This window comes from Eufriesea mexicana, unplaced genomic scaffold, assembly GCF_001483705.2.
Source record: "Eufriesea mexicana isolate 0111107269 unplaced genomic scaffold, ASM148370v2 scaffold474474835, whole genome shotgun sequence".
Lineage (NCBI taxonomy): Eukaryota > Metazoa > Arthropoda > Insecta > Hymenoptera > Apidae > Eufriesea > Eufriesea mexicana.
Genome location: NW_016907960.1, coordinates 1 through 21,686, shown reverse-complemented (window position 1 = coordinate 21,686; position 21,686 = coordinate 1). Strand labels below are relative to the sequence as shown.

Below are 21,686 nucleotides of genomic sequence, written 5' to 3'. Positions count from 1 at the left end.
TTAGCACGATCGCCCGTTATCTTCGAGCACACGCACACCCATCGACGAGGAAGAAAGACCATTTTCACCGACACGTAGAAAGCGTTTAGCATCGCGAAAGCGTTCGCAGAGCTCGCCGGCTAATTACCGTACCAACGGGAATAACACTGCGGTGGTCGGCTCTGCGGAGACTGCAGACAGACGTGGGTGGTGTCCATCTTGAAATAGATTGCATACCTTACCGGGAGTCGTGCAGGCTTTTTCACCAATTAAATCTCTCTCGTCCAGTGAGCCGCATTCCAGCCTGGCTGTACGTTTTTCGAGAGCATTCGTTGCTTCCAATCTATCATCCACCCTTTCCGATCTTCCCTTAGTCCGTCAGATCAGACCGTGAAAGAGTTCTCGGGAACACCTTCGCGTTATCCATGTTCCCCGGGAAACGGATCGCTCGTCGTTCCCCGAGATCACCACCTCCACGGGGAGGTACAGACCTCCACCGACCAGTTCCGTGTTTACATTCCGTTCCGGCGGATTTACGCGACAGAACTGCGGTGTCTGCGGTCAGGCTTAGGCGGTGGCCCAGCCTTTGGGATAGGTTAGGTTCCTCCTGGTAGTCGTGCACGCGAGATCCTTATCGGTTTCGGGAGTTGCTCGCAAATCGGGCAACAGGAGCTTCCGACGCTTGGGAAGACGAGGCAACGTCTTCCAGATAAGAACACCCGTATCTACCTTCCCGCCATGCCTCGCGATAGAGGACATTAAGCCGGCTTTTCCGCTTCCCCCGGGGCCAGTGGAAAGAACTCGGGAAGGGTTCGTTTGAAAGCGATTATCTTAGTGGGAGATAATTGTTTTCAAAGCGCGATGGTTGTTCAGAGTGATCGAGCAACAGCGGGGCAACCGTTCGACGAAGGATCGAGTCGCGGAGGACAGATCGGTAGATCCCGTAGGTCAGTTGATCGAGAAGCAACGGGATAAAATTTTCCAGTGCATCCCCGGTGCGTGTGTTTCCGGCGGCGATATCGATTCGAAAGTGGCGATGCAGCGAATGCACCGGAAAGGGAAGAAACATCGCCGGTGAACGAGGAAGCAGCATCGAGATCCCATCGAATCCTGTAGCGACGCTCTGAATCCTACCAACACCGGAAGCGATCGTTTTGCTTCGAGAAATTCATTCTCTCGCTCTCTTTTCGCCTGCTTTTTTCCATCGTCGGGAATCCGTTCGATAAGATCGCGTGGATGCCGTCGCGATAGCGAATCAACAGTGAAAGGAACAGAACCCGAACTCTTCCGTCCACGAGTATCCGTTTTTCCCCCTTGCTCGCGAGTATAAGTTGCCGAAGAAGTGTTCTACCTCGCCGTGCCGATGAAAACAGTGACTAGTGGTGGGTGGTGATCAGTGACCCACCGTTTCGAATGAAGAGGTTTTAGGATGATGGTGGAGCGTGTCGAGGACCATCTCTTCATGTATCGACGTCCCGTTTACCGGGTCTTCCAGTACCTCGAAACCACCGAGTAAGTACACGAAGAAAAAGCATTTCTCTACGGCGCCACAATGATCGTGTTTACACTCGTATAACGCGGTACCGAACGCGATCGTTCCGAACTGCTTTCGTCTGGGCTCGGAAAGCTCTCGGAACTGCGAAGCAAAGGTGCGGGCAAAGGTGAAATTGCATATCTCCCGGCATAGAAACGAATCGAATCGAATCGAATCGAATCGAATTGAATCTCCATAATAATGTGCGCGGAGAGCTTTGGAAAAGTTTGCCCGGGGGTTCGAGGTGGTTCCGGCTCGTCTCTCCTTAGGAGCGCCGGGTATCCAGCTGTTAGAATCTTCGGAACCACGAAACAGCCGTTTAAACAAAGGGGTTGGCTCGTTTGAAGAGCAGCCAATGGCAATTTGCGTGCATAAAGCCTTTGCGAGTCCCTCTTCCAATTCGTGAATGGAGGAAAACGCCGCGAGGGTGGTTCAAGTGGGAGTAAGGGAGACATGGGAACAGAGGCGGTTTCGCGCGGAAACAGCTTCTTTTTTCGTACACCGTGTTACGTCGATGGTAACGGGTTACCATGGCGAAATTCCCATCATCGACCACGGACCTCTCGGTAACCGTTGCTAATTGGGGCTGTTAGGTAAGCTTCGATAGCGCCGATGCGCGGCCACTGTCGTCTCGTTTCCATTCGCCAACTTTCCGATTCTTTCGGGATTAAATTACCCGTGTATCATCCACGCTCTGCGACGTGATGAAAGAAAAAAGAAAATCGCACACCGTCGCTATATCGGCGTCTCTTCCACCCTGTTCCTCACCCGCGATCTCTCCAACGACCACCGCTCTGCATTATCCGATATAAAGTTTTATCATCGGGCGTCTGGCGAAATGTCTCTGCGTTTTTCCCAACGATCAAGAGCAATACTCGTCGCGAGGGCATTCTTCCCCGCTGGCCGATCCTATAAAAGTCGCGTAAAAAGCCGCGTGCTTGATCAAATTGCAGCGGAAAATTCGCCTCGCGCGATAGTTACGAAGAAGCCACGTGGTCTGGGAAATGAGAAAAGTTTGGCCAGAATTCGAGCCAGAACTCGCCGGTCGGACCGTACCCTAAGAAGTTTCGGGAGACGTCTGCGATGCTATTCACAAGTGGCTCGCTACCTGGTTTTACTTAGTTTCGAATCACGTTCGCTCACCGCGAGAGCTACTTAAACACCGATATCCTCCGCGAAAGTAATTCCTTTGTTCCCTCCGAGTCGTCGGGATTCTTTCACCGTGGAAATTAAAACGATACGTGAAATAGAAACGAAAATCGAGGAACAAAGTCACGCGTATCGAATAAATTCGCTGGAATCTCGTTAAACGATCTTCGTTGCCTAAGTAGGATAGTAGAACGAGTCTCATTGTTCGAGAATTGTTTGAAAATCGAGCCGGTCTTGCGGCGCGGTCGAGGTTCAACGAGCTTTTAAGCCCCGAGAGTCGTAATTTTAGAATCTAGAAGGACCACCATCGTCCAACGTCTGGCTGGCCTAGCAGGATCTACGAGCTCGGGATCTTTGGAGCAGAACGTCGACATTCGTTCTTATGCCACGTATCGAGCAACCTGGCCGCATCGGATAGCCCCGAATGAGCTTCAAATTAATTGCCAGGGTCCCGTGCGAATTCTCCTATTTAACGAACATAACCGCGTCGAGATTGTCGGGGAGCAAGAACAAGTTGCAACGAAATTGGCCGCGTGATAGCGTGTCTTCCATTACTCTACCTCGACGCTCGTCTTTAATACGATTAACGAGTTTTTCAATGGAACCAGCTGGCAGTGATCGAACAAAGAGTGAATCATCGCGCTGGGATATCTATAATAATCTTCGCTGCATACGTAGATCCTAAATCGAACGCGCAAACTTTGACGTCTGACCGATTTTATAATCTAGCTATACTTCTGCATCTATTAAGGTTCGCCTTTTAATCTCTAGCAGATTAAGTTACGCAACATCTGCACCGATTAGTATACATTATGCATGCGGATCAGGCTCTGAAATGGATGAGAATTGTACTATATATATACCTCGTGCTATATCTCGCGAACACTGGAACCAGCGAATCAATCAAAGCGACTGGTTCTAGCCTTCTCGTTTTTACTGCTACCGACTACGGTACAGTTACTTTCGATAAAATTAACGTTGACTTTTATCGAGATAAAAACCTAATCGAGACTAGCTGGCCGAGAACTAAGCTTCTCGGGAAAAAATCTTGCTCTTTATTTTCCGCGTTATTTTTCCACGTCGAATCATCCCCTTCTTTGCTACACCTTGCTCCTTCCTGCAGCCTCTATAATACCTAATTATCTTTATCGTACCGCGTTAATTATTATTATCTATGTATACCATATTTAGGTACACGCTACAGGTCGGTAGTTCTTGCGCTAAAGGGTAATCGACTCGAGTGCAAAGGCACCTCGAAGCACCTGGCCAATGATGAGTGCTCTTCTTCCGGGTTAAGCATCGCTCGTCAGGCCTCATGGAAGGATAGGGGTAACCATCGACATTTTTCTCCAATAATTCCACTTAACCCTCCATCGTCTGATTTTTTCGCCACGTTCCAGCGGATCAGAGCTACGCTAGCAAACAAACACGGTGACCAAAAAATATTCGACGTCGAATAAAAATACCCACCCTGTTGTGGTCAGTCAGTGGTGGGTCTCCATTTGGTGTCACTTTTTTCACAATTCTTCCTGCCGACTACTGCAGGCACGCTCCTGCGGGTTTCCTTCCGGTTCCGGGCTAATTCTCGGTGTCCACTCTGGGATCAATGGTGGAAAATGATCGGTCGGTCACCTCAAGAGCTTTTCCCCTTCGGCGATATCCCCAGGCATAATATCCCATCCTGAAATCGAAGCTCGAAACAATTTTGTCCACATTCAAGGAAGACTACCCCTATACATCGTTTGGAATTAGATGGAATTCTAGCAGAACTGGATTTTCCAATAAAAGGAGAGGAATCGTGGAACTAGAAAGGCTTCTAAAAGCGAATTTCTGCAACAACTGCGAAGAAAGGGAAAGATAGGAAAGAAGAGGGACGTAGATGTAACACAAGAGACAAAGAAGGTTTCAGATGAGGCAACCACAAAGTTACCAATGTGGAACGATATCGAAATCGCAATGCAGATGCAACTCGTATCCCATCTCCTTGATTACACATCGTGGTACATTGGGGAGATCGATCCAACTAGATCACCGACCGCGTTACACCTGCCGTCGAGTTGTACGAGTGTATCGACGCGTCTAGATTTCAGGCTGTCAGGAGAATACGGTAGTCGGAGCCTTTTTCTCGCCTGCCGATGAAACGCCTCGGTGAACCGCGACTGCTCGTAAAGATGCAGATCCTCGTAAAGTTCGCTGTATCGCGAACTCGAGTGCACCCCGTGGATTATTTATTCCCGCCGACTATTGTTAACATTCTATCCTTCGGCTAAATGCCATTAAACACCGCTAGCTCGTTGTCCCGTGGAGAACCTTTCACGCCGCGGCCCGATCGCGTTGCGAGACCTGTCCTACTCGTATTCTCCTCGCCGGTATTCTCGATGCCTCGCATTCCCGGTCCTGCACCTGGTTTCCGCGTTGTGCCTCTGTGCCCTAGTCACCGAAGATAGCCCATCATAGCGACCTCTCATCCGCTCTTCGAGAAACGAAGCCACTTTGCGTAAAATCTCCGACCCATCTGCGTCGCATCTACGTCTATCTCTCTGTCCCTCGTTGGGGGCACAATCTCGGTGACATAGAAACACCCTGGCACGAAGAGGATTCGAAGACCCCATAGGGGTAGAAAGGAGGAAGCAGAAGAGATCGCGATCGAGTTTCGTGGAGGCGAAAACATCGAATGATCGACGTCTCCAGGCAGTCTGACTGCTCGATCGCGAGTCGGCCTGGAGCAGCCGATCACCCTGTTTATTTGCGTCGTAGGAATTGCGCTAGCGACGCGATTTTTCATCGACGTCCCACGCGTTCGAGTCAGCGAACACACAAACGCAGGAGAGAAAGAACGAGTGGACGGAGAAAGAGAGGAGAGGAGAGAAGAGAGAACGGCAGGTTGTCCGTTCGTCGATCAGTTTCTGGCCGACGTCGTGGCAGCGCGTACACGTATATAGACTCGGGCGTCTAGTCGCAGAGGAATCGGGGAAAATTTGGCGGATGGGGCGCGACTGACGGGGTGAATCGGGTTGCCGGTTGGTCGAAGCCGAGTTTCATCTTCGCGGTGGAAAATTTCCGACGCTGGATTTTCGCATCGAAAGTCGCGCGTGTTTCCCAGCGGGGCCGAAAAACTCGCGAGAGCGGGCTCGGGCCGTTGAACCAGCCGGCGCGAAATTAAAATCGCACGCGATGGCCGCCCCTCGTCTCCCGACCTAACGTCGCGGCTATATTTCGAGACCGCGCGGAGGCTGGCCCCGGCCAGATGTAATTCAATTTCGTAAAACGAGACCCATGCGATCGTTTCGACACAGTTCTCCCGCGTCTCGATCACCAGCATCGATCACGAGGATCGTGTGGACACCGCGCGTACAAACCGAGCCGTGCACCTGGGAATCGAGTTACCACTGAACGAGAGAAGGTAGAGGGACGACGGATAGCCGGTGACTATGACGAGGAGACGTCTAGATCGAGCAGAGTTCGCGAGGATACCGGTAAAACGATCCACCGTTCTGTCGCAGAGGTTCCAACGGCGATCCCTACCGCGGCAACTGCTTGCTATTCGATGACACGTCTAGCCAACTGATTGTCAGTCGACGGACAACCCGTGTCGCAGCCTAGGTAGATAGATAGACGGATAGATAGATAAATAGATAGATAGGTGGATAGATAGAGTTCTCGTTGGATGAGCCGCGCGTGACTCGGAGGGACACTCGGAGACTCCGGAAGGAACATGTTGGAGCTGGTGGAACGGAAGGCTAGCGGGATCTCTTGGCCGAGCTGTCGCGGCCAAACCCTGGAATCGTTCGGCAAAGATCCCAAGGGGATCTTCTTTCTCCGACGAGACAGAGCTTGCCCGCGGGAGAAGCGATGGAAAAGAGAGAACGGGGGTCTACTGTGCTCCCTGGGGCAGCTGAGATGCAACGACTCCTACACCCCGGACACCCTAGGCACGTGGAAATTTCACAGGGTGTCTCGGCCGAGGTAAACTGCGAAAAAGCAATTGAGGGGGCAGGGGAGGGAGTGGAAGACATACCTCTTGGAGGAAGAGGTGGAGGATTTTGCGTCATCGAGTCCCACTTGTTCCGTCCTCGCGGTTCTTACGCAATTAAGATTCCTCCGTGTAAGCGGAGACCGTCGTAGATCGTCCGGCTTCCGCGAAACGGGTCGGTGACGATTAAGCCTCGAGATTTATACCCGTGCTCGCGTTTTTTCGCCGCTCGTAATAAGCGATGGGGACACGCGAGCCTCGTTACGCCTGTGACGATGCAAAAGCGCAATAGAGAAAGTAATAGTGAAAGGTAAAGTGCGTGGGCGACAGTCGCAGGTGCGTGGTGGTTCTGCTCGCGCCGAGTCGAGTCGCTCCGCTCCGCGCCGGGTCAGGGACGCACTCCGCGTATCCTCTCTCTTTCTCTTCCTCCTTCTTTCATCCCCCTTTTTACACTACCGAGACCACCCCTCGCCGCGACAAATTATTCCGCTTCCTCTCTCATATGCCCCGGATTTCTCGCTGCAATGCGCCACCTTGAAAACAGGAAAGGCTTTCCAACTAGAGTACGTAGCCGCGGAATCGATACGTTCTCCGGGGTTCCTTGGTCTCGCTCGAATAATCGATCACGACGACTCTCTCCGTTTAAAAATCAAAGGGAAGAATTCGAAATAACGCGTGGGTATTTCTCGGTTTTGCATAGACGGGGACGATCATCTCCGCTCCTCGTCGAACAACGCGTCGCGACTTTCGTCTCGAGTCCTCTTCTTTTCTTCTTCTTTCTCGCGACGTTCCACGATATTCCACGACGAACAACAAGTCGCGGTCGGTGTTCGCGCTTTGTAGCCAACGATCCGGAAGCTATTTAATATGTCGCGCGCAATTGAATTAATTCGGCCGATTTAGCCATCCGCGAAAACGCCGGGAAATGAATATTCATCGCGGAGCGAAAACTGGCCGGGTGGCTGTGCAATCGTCCCTCGTTGTGTCCCTCAATTTTCTGCAGAAAGATTCCTCCGGCCGATGCCGCGGCATTTAACAATTATGCTCGTTGCGCAACGCCCTGTTCGCCGTTACGTTGCTCCAAAGTGCAACGTGCATTAAAAGGCCCAGCGATTGCAGCCGGTCTGTTCTCAGCGATAATCGTTCGCGGATCATCGACTCGAGTTTCCGCAAATTCGAGACTCGAACGGTACCGCGGGATCGGCATGGCGTTGCTCGAATAATAAATACACGCTTTGGGCCTCCAGTCCGTGGTGTCAATGAACCTCCACCTCTTTCGCTTTTCTTCTTCCTCCAGAGGTTCTGGGTATTCCAACCGTTCGATTTCGTCGAAACGAAACTTCGAATAGTCCGCTCTGTTCGAGTTACTCGATCAACGAGGATCGATGGTCGTGGCGATGTAGCCGCCATAAGCATCCCCAGTTCGTCAGCGGGTGGTGCGGAAAGTAGCATCGCGTGTTCCTAGACAGACCCCTGATTCCTATTCGCGGTGATCCTTCCCACTGTCCAGTATGCCAGTCGAATAGCTGGTGGTTCTCGGCATAAGTGTTTCGTCCCTGACCGACGGCCGTAATATACATTTGCATTAATAGCAGCGATGCAAACGCACACCTCGGCTGGGCCCGCTCCGCGGCCTTTCCGCGCGTCAGCTTTCCGAAGGAAGTCGACGCTCGTAATATACATTTGCATTAATAGCAGCGATGCAAACGCACACCTCGGCTGGGCCCGCTCCGCGGCCTTTCCGCGCGTCAGCTTTCCGAAGGAAGCCTCGCGGGTAGCGGAAAGTTAGGGAAAACGCGGAAACGAGACTCGTTTCCGGTATATCCTCAGCCGCGGAGGCGAGCCAAACGCGAACCGGAAGCGGAGAACCCTCTCGACCTCGAGAGCGTACCGGAAGCTGCGAATCCTTTCAAGCAGACCCGGCGAGACCCGACAAACGGTTTCGAAACGCGCGACGAAACCACTCGCCTTTCGATCCATTAACGTGCTTGCATTTTCCAAAGCGTCGCTTCTAAGTACCCTCTGAATGGCTTCGCAACGCGGTGATTGAATGATAACCACGTGAAATCATCTTAATATAGGTCTCTCTCCCGCGATCGTGGCTACCCGCGAGGCAGGCGGGTTCAACTCTCAAGCTCTTTCGGCGCGATCTCAGCGGGAGGAAGCGCGTTAAGCTGCTCGGTCCGCTTGAAAAGAGTCGCGGGAACTCGGTTTCAGAATCGAGCCAGGGACTTCCGTGAATGCCCCGGCTCCCTACCTCCAGATGCACGCGTCCCGAGCAGCCTGAATCGGTAACTATGTAAGCGCAACGCGCGGGCAAATGTGTCAGAAGGCCGGCACTCGGGAGGGTGTAGATGTGAGACGCTGAATGGGGATGCGGTGGCGTGCAGACACGTGCAAGCAGCTTTTCAAAACCCGTCAGCGTTCACGCTACGCGAAATTTCTATCGCCACCGTCGTTCGACTCAGCCCTAACCCCGCGCTATAGCCCGTGACCCTGCCGGAGGTTAACTCTTCCTCTGTCTATGGGTATTCTTTCGAGCGGAAAAAATCTCATAGAGGTACCTCGCCGCTATTCCAGAGGCGGCTCTTATCGCGAACTTTAGAAAATATCCTCTTTCGTCTGGCGATGCGTTAGGGTCTGTCTACTAGGCTTTGTCTGATAGACCCTGTCTGACAGGGTGACCTGGGACCGTCACAGCAGGCGGTATCTGTCAATAGATAAAGAGACGGTGCAGGATCATCGGCAAACGCCAACCTGCTGGGACCGAGCGAAAGCTGGCAGCTCCGCCTCCTCGTGGGCACCGCTGGTAACGAGTCTCCAGGTTGCTAGATAACCCGGAGGCTCGGCCAAGTGAGCTGCCCCCCGCAAGATTAGGTCCAACTTGATCAATGATCCTTTAACGGTGGGGCGAGGGCAGGATTTTTCCAAATTACGCGTTCAACACCTACACAAGCGTGCTGTCGCAGCAGTGACACTAGAAAATACAGTAACATCTCTTTCGCGAAGCCGGTATAGAGCTTAAGTCCCATCGGGCGAGCCTCGTGATCGCGCACAATACTCGTCTGACAGGGTACTCGCGATAGACCGCAGACGGTAATTCGGACCGCGTCCGAGACGAAGACAAACGGATGAGGCATTTTATTAGGTCATCACGCATGACGTCATCGATGCAACCTTTCTCCGGGAAAATGTCGGCGATACGATTCGTCAACGAGACCTGCATGATTCAGTGCCCGCGCGCGGATATTATCGTGCGGATTTTAATCCGTCCGATAAGAACCGTCGCCGAAGTGTCTGACAGTTCGGTGACCATTCCTGAATTACACGGGTGGCTTCGTCCGAGTCCAAAACGAGGAGTGCGATATGAACAGGAGGGGCATGGTGACTAGTGAACGAATCCTTGCTCTGTGCTTTTGCATCGCGGAGAATCGGTGTACGTCGATTGACAGCTCGCGTGGATCTGCTGGGAACGGTTCGGTGAACGATCGCGATTCCTCGATCATTCTCACGCGAAATCTTTGTTAGTAAGCATCGAGAGATATTCGCTATGGTTAACGTTACCATGGGTCTCTGATTAAAATTGGAATCTCGATACCGAGAGGAGAAAAGAAAATCGCGGTAACTCCGAAAGCTTTCGTAACTGAGCATGCCAACGGGGAATTACCGTGTACGTTGTTTAGAGTACAAGTTTCTTTGCTTGTCGAGCATTATCCGTGCCTCGTCGACGAGGAAATACGCGCTGGAGAAAGGTTTCAGAAGAAATTCTTTCCTCTATGGTCCGATGAATAATTAATCTTCTCGACGCAAAGCTTGCACGTTAGTTGACTAGTGCGAGTCGAGGTTTTATGAGATAATGCATAATTGACGCGGTCGTTGCCGCGTCGTCGACTATGCCGGCTTCTTTACCATTTTCTTCTTTTTTCTCCTCTCCATTTTCCGTGCAGCCATGAGGGGATGAGCACTGGCGTGGGAGATGGAGCTGGAGGCGGCGGTGGTGTGCAGGGAAGCGGCGGAGGCAGGAGTACGCCGCCCCATGGATCGCCCACCCCCATGGACAAGGCGACTCTGAAGGTCCATCTGCCTAAGGGTAAATTTCCGCAGTCATCTCGTGCAACGTGCTACTCAAAATAATTGGAAAGACGCTCTTGCGAGACCGATGAAATATCCGGGACAATGGAGGCGTTCTTTCTCCGTGAAGGATGTACGTTCTGCCTGATGAAAATCGTTAAAATCGTTTCTAGGTGGTTTCAACGTTGTGAAATTCGGAGACGCGATCGACGTGAGGGGTATCATCTCTCTGGTAACTAGTCGACTAGCAGCGGGAACCAGGCACTACCGGAACCTCTATGCCATGAGACTGCATCACCCTGGATCGGGGGAGAGCTACTGGTTGCACCAGGACACGACCATGTATCAGGTACGCGTTTTGATGTCACGGGAAGAGATACGGTGTCGTTTTTATTGCCAACAGTTTAATCGAAAGTGGAACGTATCTGTCAGGTTCAAGAGAAGTACGAGAAGAAGCATCCTCACTGCGAGTGGAGGTACGAGCTGAGGGTGCGGTACTTGCCACAGAATCTAAACGACCTGTACGAGAAGGACAAAGTGACCTTCTATTACTACTACGACCAGGTATGTCGAAGTATCAACGTGGATCGAATGATTCCTCGACTTTATACGGTCGAGCAGCTGTAGGATTTAATTGCTTGTCCCGTAGGTTCGAAACGATTACCTCTGCGCGAACCACGCAGCACTCGATCAAGACGTGGCGGTGCAATTGTGTTGCTTGGAAATTCGTTACTGGTTCAAAGACATGCCACAAATGGCCATCGATAAGAAGAGCAATCTGGAATACCTAGAACGAGAGGTGAGTAACACGTCGCGATTGCGAAAATCACTGGTCTCTTCGCGAATCTCCCGTAAAAACGTCGCTTTCGATTCGCAGGTCGGACTGCACAAGTTTTTACCACGATCCGTGTTAAATGGAATGAAACCAAAGGCACTGCGTAAACTAATACAACAGCACTTTAAGAAGGTTGCAGCATTGACAGAGCTGGAATGTATGTTCAAGTTCTTTGATCTTTTGCGTGCGCATTATAGATTCGACCAGGAGAGGTTTATATGCGCTTTAGGGGTGAGTTGATCGAATAGTAATTCCTTCTAATGTTCGTCATAGTTCAGAATTGTTTGTACTTTGTTGTTCTGCATTGTAGTCAAGCTGGTCTATACCTGTAGAACTAGTCATTGGACCAGATTTAGGCATATCCTACATGGCTCACAGAGGAGGAACGGTGGTACGTATCCGATTAATACACTGGACGAGAAAATCTTACTCCTCCTATCGGTAATATTAAATCTTTTATAGCCAACGAGAATGGCAGAGTTTTCCCAGATACAATCTATTCAAACGCTTGTATCCGACTGTAAAGAACACGCGAAAGCGTGTATTAAATTAAGAGTAGCTGGAGCGGCGGAAACGCTTAGTATAACTTGCTCGAGTTTAGATCAAGCAGAAAGTCTTGCGGACTTAATCGACGGATACTGTAGGCTTGTTACCGGAAGCAGCACCTCGTTGTGGAACAGAAAAGGTACGATAGTGTCTGAATAAAATTTGTTAAGCAGCCGTAAAGACTGGCATGCTCCAAAGAAATTGTTATCACTTGTCATTGAAACTTTAATCGTTTGTTTCTTTATCTTGATATTTATCCTCTTAGCGTGTTAGCTCAAAGCTGACAGTCTAAATGTTGATGCAACAAACGTTTCCTTTAGCTTTTACTGGCATCCGTGATAGTGTTCAAAGAACTATAGAGACTTGTTTTATTTATAAACGTTGCAGAACGTTTAGTTTCATTGTACTTTCATGATAAAATCATATTTCACACCCCAAATATCTCGCACGAATCCCTTTTACGTTATATACAAGGTACTAAGTTATAATCGTTTACACTTCCAAGCTGCATCGTGGAAAAACTATCCCTGTCCATGCAAAGGTTTGTAGTTTTGAATGATCCCGTGCCGTAGTTTACTGTCTCGTCTAGAGTAACTGCATGAAAATCACGACTGATTTATTCACGACTATTAATTATATTCTTCGCTTTAATATAGACGCTCATCCACCAAAATATAGGCAAGACGGTTCCAATAGTCCAGAGAAAAACGTAAGCAAAACCGGAACTATTTTGTCGGAAGACTATGCGGAAATCGTAGACGAGGAAGGAGATTACTCAACTCCAGCTAGTAAGGATAATTTAAAAAGAAAAGTCAAAAATAAACCTATCGTTGTACCTGCTCTTTGTACGAAAAAATTGACCAAACCTTGTTCGTTGATAATTTTAGCTAGAGATTATGAAATAGTCAGAAATCAAGTGGAACTGGGTGAAATTATCGGAGAGGGCCAGTTCGGCAATGTACATAAAGGTTCATATAAAGGACGGGACAATCAAATAATACCCGTGGCAGTGAAAACCTGTAAAGTCGATGCAGATCTCGCAACTTCTGAAAAATTTCTCGAAGAAGCTTGTAAACATATTTCTTTCCAATCTAATTGACAAAATAAAAATAGAGTGTGAATAACGTGTAAATAATATTTGTTTAAAATTTCAGATATAATGCAGCAGTTCGAGCATCCTCATATCATAAGACTAATAGGCGTATGTTCGGGAGCACCGATATGGTTAGTGATGGAATTAGCCAAATTGGGGGAGATGCGAGCTTATTTGCAATCGAACAAACACCGTCTAGACCTCGCCACTCTTTTACTTTACACGTTCCAATTAAGCACTGCCTTGTCGTATCTTGAAAGCAAGAAATTTGTGCATAGGTAACTGATAAAGAAACATTATTGTTTAAAAGCAAATTTGGTCATTATTTTACTATAAATGTCTATCAATTTTTTTATAGAGACATTGCTGCAAGAAATGTACTAGTCTCCGCGCATAATTCCGTAAAATTGGCGGACTTTGGTCTTAGTAGATGGGTCGAAGATCAAAGTTATTATACAGCAAGTAGGTGTAAATTGCCTATTAAATGGATGGCACCGGAGAGTATTAACTTCCGAAGATTTACAACGTCTTCTGACGTGTGGATGTTTGGTCAGTTATTTAGAATGAATAGTAATGGTCTCTACCATCTGGGATGTATGTAAAATATTTCGTTTTCGTTCCTTCAGGTGTATGCATGTGGGAAATTTTAATGTTAGGTGTAAAGCCGTTTCAAGGTGTAAAAAATAACGAAGTGATTCGTAAACTAGAAAACGGAGAAAGACTTGCACTACCGAATCATTGTCCTCCACGATTATATTCTTTGATGTCTCAGTGCTGGAGTTACGAGCCCAGTAAACGACCAACGTTTAAAGAAATCAGAGAAACCTTGCAGTGTGTACCATTTTATTTATTTTTGATACCTTCCTCGGAAGTTTTTAGTTAGTTGCAACAAAATTATTATGTTGCAGTGAAATTTTATTGGAAGAGAAACATCAGCAACAAGAAACGATGAGACGAGAGAACAGAAGAGTACAAGCTATGTCTTGGGGTACGTAAAAGGAAAATAAAGGATAAATTGCATTTAAAGTATTCGAGATATTATGTGGGGAACGGAGCAGATAATCTTTCGTCATTTAGGCGCAGACGATGTACCACCACCAAAACCTTCGAGGCAACCGCAAAACACGACAGATCAATCTCAACTAACCGCCGCAGCGCCAGTTTCGACATATATCGTGGCGCAAAGCCCCGAGGTTCTTGCGCAACTTCTCAAGGATAATCAAACTAGGGGGGTATGTCCCTCGGTCTACACAACCCCCGCCTCGCCTTTCAATACCTTAGCTGTACAGTTTCAAGACGAAGATCAAGTCTTAACCACGGCCTTAGTTTCAGATTTACCCTTTTTCGATCCAGCCACCTCAGAGCCTTCTGCCTCTCACGACACTCACTCGGGAGATTCCACGTTGTCCGACACTAACTTAGACTCCCTTGACTCCTCGGACACTCCTCTCATGTCTAGCCTTAACATTTCAGACGCCACACAAGCTCAGTCCCCCGCTGCTAATAGAAAACAGCAGAAGGTTAAAGAGATGCAAAATTTATACGCAGTTAGTTCAAAAGTTGTTGGTAGCATTACTGGAGATTTGTATTCTCCCGTGCAGAAATTTACAACGTCCAACGCCATTACCGTTACAACTAGTGTGGCTACTTGTGGCGAAATATACGGGCCTGTTGCTAATTTTACGCAAAGTTCCGCAATTGTTGGTAATCTTAGTCAGAGTCCCAGCGTAGGTGGTAATTTCGGTGAAAATCCTGGAAACTTTGGGCCTAGTAGCTTGAATAGTATGGCAGGATTGAATAATCAAAATCAATCGTCGAATTTTGGCCAATTCTCTGCCAATAACCAAGGGTTCGGTGTTGTTCAATCTGTTAGCCAAAATTCCAGTTGCATAACAAATCCTGCCACTGCTGTCGTATATCCTCGAGTACCAAGTGTCAGTTCGGCTAGTGCTGCTATTCCTGTATCTAATGCGGAATGTTTATACGGACCAGTCCTGAAGTTCCGCGCGCAAAATATCCAGAACCAAAATGTATCCGATTTGAAATCCGTGAATGTATCAGTCGGATCTGCCATACCAAATCCGAGGAGCAATTTAACGCACACATCTACTTCAGGACAAAATCTACAAGCACAACCAATGCACGCCCAGAATTATCAGCATCAGCAAATTTATTCGAACATTAGTCATCCAGGAACACAGTCAATGTTCATGTCGCAGTCGCAGAATGTGCAAAACATTCAAAGACAAAATCCCATTCATCAACCTGTTTCTTACATCCCAACGCAACATACGAATCAGCAAAACCAAGCGACCGGTGCTAACCCAATCTACACGGCCCAAGCGACTTCAGTTACGGTAGTGCAAGCTCAGAAAGTACAGGGCCCTATATATGTGCAACAAATTCAAGCTGGAATTGCGAGTCACGTACCGAGTTCTCAAGCAATGAACGTGAATCAGCAATTATCTTTTGAAATAGCACAAAGTCATCCTGTTCAAGTGCATTTCGCCACATCAGGTGGCACTGTTCAACCAACTAATCAGCAACACATTTATCCAAGTACGTCCAACATGGTGATTGGACAACAGTCAACTTCTGTATCTGCTACACAGCATGGTCAAGCACAATGCAACATTACAAATCTGCCAGCAACTACGGCAAACGCAGTGCAATATTTAGCACAGCCAGTGATGCAGTCAGGAATCATAAGATCGAGTACTCCTCAAATAGCAACTGGTGTCGCGAAAATTACTACATTTGTAAGCCAAAAACAAGATGAACAGCTGACAAGCTCGACAGATGGTACACTCTCCGGATCACTGATATCTTCCGCTGTCAGTGATAGCACAATGTCATCGAGCAGTTCGATGACAGAGGAGGCACAGCAAGATCAGGTTTGGCAAAGCCTCCTAGGAATGACAATCGCATCCTCTATCTGCAACAGCATATTATTTTTATTTATAATTCGAAATTCTTGCAGCACCTTACTTTTGTTGCAAATCAAATGTATATACAATACATATATACATACATACATACGTACATACATACGTACATACATACATGCATACATGCATACATGCATACATGCATACATACATACACACACATATATATATATATATATTGCTTCTGGTATATGCAGATGCTCACGTGCTCGTTAAAATTCACACAATGGCCCTTTTCTTTCGTTTATACACAAACTAGATGATATTTTTTATTCATAACTGAAATGAATTTTATTTTGCAGTTTTGGTAGGCTAATCTTTTTGCATGAAGAATGGAGATATTATTGTCACTGTAACAATCTGAGCTGCATGTAATGAGTATGATTGCACTACTATTGTTCTAAAATTGGTTTTGCATCGAGAATTATGCATCTCTTTAATTTTATTATGTACATATGTTTATTAAACACGTTGAAACAGTAAATTATCCTAATGATTGCAAGCGGATCGATAGAAATAAAATGAATTTCCTTTTTTCAGAGAACCATACAATCGCAATTGTTCGATAGCATTACGGAGAATTTCAGCAGTGGTATTGACGATGAACAAAAATTGTTGGAACAACGACTTTTAGAACAGCAACGTCAGTCGGAAGAAGATAGTCGTTGGTTAGCAAGGGAAGAGGTAAAATTAATTATTTACATCTTACATAGTGATAATTAATCGTTCGTTTCAAAATTTTATTGGTACTCATCTCAATATTTAGAAACGCTTATCCATTGCAACGAGTGGAGACGAAAGCGCGAGTCCTCCAGTTCCCCGTTCAGTTACCCAGTCACCAAGTCATGAACAGCACAGTGCTAATACTGGTTCCATCGGTTCTGATAAGAGTACCGAAAAAGTAATCGTTGTAAAGGTAATTTATTTAATAATGAATAATTTTTAAATTAAATAAATAATGTTACAACAATTCATTTTATAGAAAATGGAACCTACACCAACTGCCGATCTCGATAGAACAAACGACAAAGTATATGATTGTACTACCAGTGTAGTTCGTGCCGTAATGTCTCTGTCACAAGGTATGAATCGTTATTTAAAAGGTTGAGATATCTTTAAATAATATTATAACAATGTTGCAAACATAGGTGTTCAACAAAGCAAGGCTGATCAATATTTGGAATTAGTGCGGAAAGTGGGTATTGAACTGAGAGCGTTACTTTCATCTGTGGATGCTCTAATGGATATATTACCTATATCTGCTCATCGAGAAGTAGAAATGGCGCACAAAGTTCTTAGTAAAGATATGGCAGAACTTGTAACCGCTATGAAGCAAGCTCAGAAATATAGCGCTACTACTTTAGATGCAGAATATCGAAAGTAAGTATTTCACTCAATAGATATTGACATGCTATGCATATAATAGATGAACAAAACAGTGTATTAAGAAATATAAAATATGATTTCAGAGGAATGCTATCAGCTGCTCACATCTTAGCAATGGATGCAAAAAATCTTTTAGATGTAATTGATTCGATACGCATTCGATATCCGTACGTAGATAACCAGATTTGCCAAAAGCAAAATCATATTAATACATCACAAGAGTCAATGCCAGAAAGTCGTATCCGATCCAGTCAATCTGGAGAACAATTTCTACGGAGAAGTCAGTCAAGTGAACGTCAAAGTACAACGTTCAGGCAAAGTCAAAGCGGTGATCTTTTACATAGAATGGGTCAATCCGTTGATCGTTCGTTACAGGTGAACTATGTCTCAAACTAAATTTTTATGTAATAATTAAATAACATCAGTAGCATTATTTTTAAAATATAATTTTCGATTTAGGGCAGCCAAACTGATGTTAGTAGCAGCTCTAGTTTAGAAAGAAGACATCATATTGTGACCAACAGCCTTGAACGTAATTCCACAACAAGAAGACAAATGACAACAAATAGTTTAGAAAGGAAAAGACCATCGTTATCTTGTAATATCAGCCCCATGAATAATTCCGTTAATCTGCCACCTATGGTACCAGTTACCTGCAATTTAGTTCAAACAGTTGGACCTGTCATTCATCCAAGTCAGACAGTTACAACAGGTATTAATCAACAGTCAGTGTTTGCACCTAATAATAAAACGACAAATGAAAGTGCAGCAACTGATAGCTAACAACGAGGTGCCTTGCATTAAGGTAAGTTGAAGTCATCTGTTACCTTAAGTATAATTTATCCGAAATCTCTCGTGCTCATTATTTAATTGCATCTGCTTTTATCAATTTCAGGAAAACTTCGAAAGAATAGTTCTATGTACATAGACTACATCGTACAAGTTACCCATTTATGTCTCGCGCATAACTCAGCAGCAGGAGATTTAGTATTTATGCTTTATAGCTCTTTTTAACATTTAACAAACTTTGTCTAAACGTACTTATAGATAAGACAGTATTCGTTACATGTAGTAGTAGAATAATTACTAAAAGGCATAAGTCACAGCTATAAAGAAATCACTCCAAAGCTTTAGAATTATTGTTAATTTGTTATTGTATGACAACCACGTACATGGGGTGACGCAAAAGGCTGCCTTAAATCTAAAGAATTGTAATTGTACGTAATTTTTTCTTGCATATACTTCAACATCATTGAAAATTAATTATATTAAGATTACTATTACAATACCATGATCCACCACTTTAGAGGTTGTCTTATTGCATCACCCTATAAGTAGTTGAATAATTCTATATATATATGCATATAGATATATTTATAAATATATATTTAAACAAATAGTTCAAAATATTATGCAAAAATTTAATTTCATATAAAACACAATCTTACGAAGTTGTTTTTGTGAATTTATAATTTAATAGTCTATTCCCTGCTAAGAGGAGTGATTATAATTGTAAAAAAATGGGACTGAATGTTATTTGTATTAGGTAATTATTTAGCAATTCATACCAATTTGTGAAATTTATATAAAATGTTTTATAAAAAATGAATCATTCTTCAGCGGCAAGTCAGTTCCTACAAAATATTTATAAAAATTTCATCTTTGCATAAGAATAGTATTGATAACTCGTCAACGCAATGCACTTATAAGGACCGTGCATTTACGAATCTATTAAATATTCCATAGATATAAAGTATTCCATTTTTATACATTTATTACTTTTTACGTTCCTGGGAAAATTTCGTTTCATATTAAATTAAAATTGTTTACAATGATGAAGAGATTTTTACATAGCTCGTTATGTTTCAACAATCGTAGTTTTGAATACTAATGTGCCAAGGTTATATAATACAAACAAATTTTGCTCCCACTACATAAAAAATATATAGTAACATTTTAATCCATTATCCCAGGAATTTGTAATTCACGATTACAGCATTTGACACTGCTATTGCATGGAAAGTTTAAGATATATTTTTTTTCTAGAATTATTTTAAGTATGTGTACATAAACATTTAAAATTTATGTCATTTAATAATAATGTTCATAATTAAGTATTATTTTTAATGAATTTTATTTTCCACAAATATTTTACTATGTGCATATGTTCAATTTTTTTTCACAATTGAAATTAACAATTTGTAGTTACATATTTATCAGAAATCCATTGTCTGTTTTCGTGGTGTATGTTTATTCTGTCTTCGATACTGTAATACTATATAAAATATACCCTTTGTTTTATAATTCCACGATATGTACACGATATGTAATTATCACATTATCATAATACCATGTAATTATCACAATACCATGACGAATATCATAATATATGACGATGTAATAAATTAAAGTAAAATGTTTTTGGGAAAAATTTGTCCTTTACGCAATACACGTCGAACAATTTTTAAAACTGTATACCATTGTCAAAAACGTGATTAATTAATTCTTGCATTTTTACAATATCTTTTCGGCAAATTTGTTCAGTTATTTATATATATATAAGTCAACTTAAATGTAATAAAAGCTTAATTTATTCTAGCTTTATAGCTAAAATTATTTTATAGTCACGTTATTCTCGATTTCGTAACTTATAATGAAATAATAAATATATGAACTATTTATAATTGTTAGTATACAGATCATTGTTCTCGAAAATATAAGATCGCAATTTCAATTCTTTTCAAAGAAAAAAAGGATGGGCAAAATATAGGTGCAGAAATAAAAATATTCTACCATCATTGATGCTGTTACTGTTATCAGTTAGGTAATAAAGACTAGAAATAAATACAATATGTAATATTTAAAAAATATTTATAAAATTGTGTAAATGTAACTATGTATTATGGCCACAAGCAACATAATAAACAGTAAGAATGATTTCAGCTTTATGAGTAATTTCAATTTACTATTTACCATGTTTAGAATTATAATACTTAATGCCATTAATAACTTAACACCTAGCATATTCAGTTAGAAGTGCACTGATATTCATTTTATGGGTTGTCAAATTCCTGAAACAAAAAATGATTTTCATGACAGACAAATTTCATGAATGTAATTTGTTATGTTAAATTCCATAAGTGTAAATCAGCTTCTGTAAAGACTGTTACTTCTTTTATCATTGTTAAGTTATTCCATATATAAGATAAGGGTAATACTGCTTAAATAGTCTCTTTTTGGTTCCATTTCTGTATACAAACATGTACAATTTAAAGATTTTACTTATATGTGTTATCCATAAATTCTCACACAAATTTTAATTTACTTTCTGGTGTACCAATATGCAATAATTACATGAAATGTTTGTATTCAATTACAGAAGAAGCAACAAGAAATACTTTCACCAAAGTTTTACAATATTGTCTCTCATTATATCAATAATATTATAACTTATTATAGCAAATCATAAAATTCATTTAACATAAAAAAAAAAAATTGTATACAAGTTACTTACCTCTTATTTTACCTACTAAATATTCATCAAGCTTTAATAACTTTACTTTCTTATAGGTATCCTGTTCTTCTACAGAATATAAAATTTGCGTTACATTTCGTAAATCAGATTCTTTAACACCAGCTAATTCTAAACTTTCACGCACTTCTTCTATTGTCCTTAAATACCTACAAAAACAAAAATCAAAATGTGACAAATAAAAATACTGAATTAAATATCTTTTGTATTTATTTGTACATGATATCTTGTGAAAATATAAAAATAGTATACAAGATATTGAACATTCACCCACAGTTTATAGCTTCCATTGTATGAAACTTCCAACAGTTGCAGGTTAATGTTATGAATTATCAAAAGTTACCAGAAGATAAACTTATTCACATAAATTAGCATTTATATAAAAAAATTGTGAAAATAAAACTCTTATATTAAAGTGTACATTTTACATTTCTACGCGCCAATCTTCTTTACCCAATCGTAAAATAAATCAAAGTAGAGATGGAGTAGTAGTTTCGATTTATCGAGAACTATGCAATATCGCCAGCAGCCATATTAATTGTTATTGCGCTTATCAGGAACATTTATTGTGATCAAAACGTCAGATTTTGTACAATTTTCTTTTTCATCGAGGTATGTTTAATTTATTATTCTAAAATAA

The 21,686-nt window shown here is 43.7% G+C and overlaps 1 protein-coding gene and 1 pseudogene across 1 annotated transcript; one reads left to right on the top strand and one right to left on the bottom strand.

Moving 5' to 3' along the window:
* The first annotated feature begins 1,087 nt into the window (after positions 1-1,087).
* Positions 1,088-18,837, top strand: Fak (protein tyrosine kinase 2 Fak). Its single transcript, XM_017901197.1, has 23 exons — positions 1,088-1,491; positions 10,583-10,725; positions 10,880-11,055; positions 11,139-11,270; positions 11,356-11,505; positions 11,584-11,772; positions 11,852-11,932; positions 12,004-12,226; positions 12,593-12,628; positions 12,744-12,875; positions 12,975-13,157; positions 13,242-13,458; positions 13,539-13,729; positions 13,807-14,011; positions 14,089-14,168; positions 14,258-16,074; positions 16,669-16,812; positions 16,895-17,044; positions 17,111-17,210; positions 17,277-17,508; positions 17,598-17,889; positions 17,974-18,319; positions 18,410-18,837. The coding sequence occupies exons 1-22, from the start codon at positions 1,409-1,411 to the stop codon at positions 18,295-18,297; spliced, it is 5,280 nt and encodes a 1,759-aa protein (XP_017756686.1). The 5' UTR covers positions 1,088-1,408; the 3' UTR covers positions 18,298-18,319; positions 18,410-18,837.
* Positions 18,838-20,479: 1,642 nt separating this feature from the next.
* On the bottom strand, positions 20,480-21,195 carry LOC108547722 (uncharacterized; annotated as a pseudogene).
* Between the last annotated feature and the right edge of the window lie 491 nt (positions 21,196-21,686).

What these genes read in the sequence shown, in the direction of transcription:
- Fak (XM_017901197.1), top strand. Translation starts at nt 1,409, where the DNA reads ATGATGGTGGAGCGTGTCGAGGACCATCTCTTCATGTATCGACGTCCC. An exon ending in CTCACAGAGGAGGAACGGTG is followed by an intron (nt 11,933 to 12,003) that starts GTACGTATCCGA and finishes AATCTTTTATAG; the next exon opens with CCAACGAGAATGGCAGAGTT. An exon ending in GAAATCAGAGAAACCTTGCA is followed by an intron (nt 14,012 to 14,088) that starts GTGTGTACCATT and finishes ATTATGTTGCAG; the next exon opens with TGAAATTTTATTGGAAGAGA.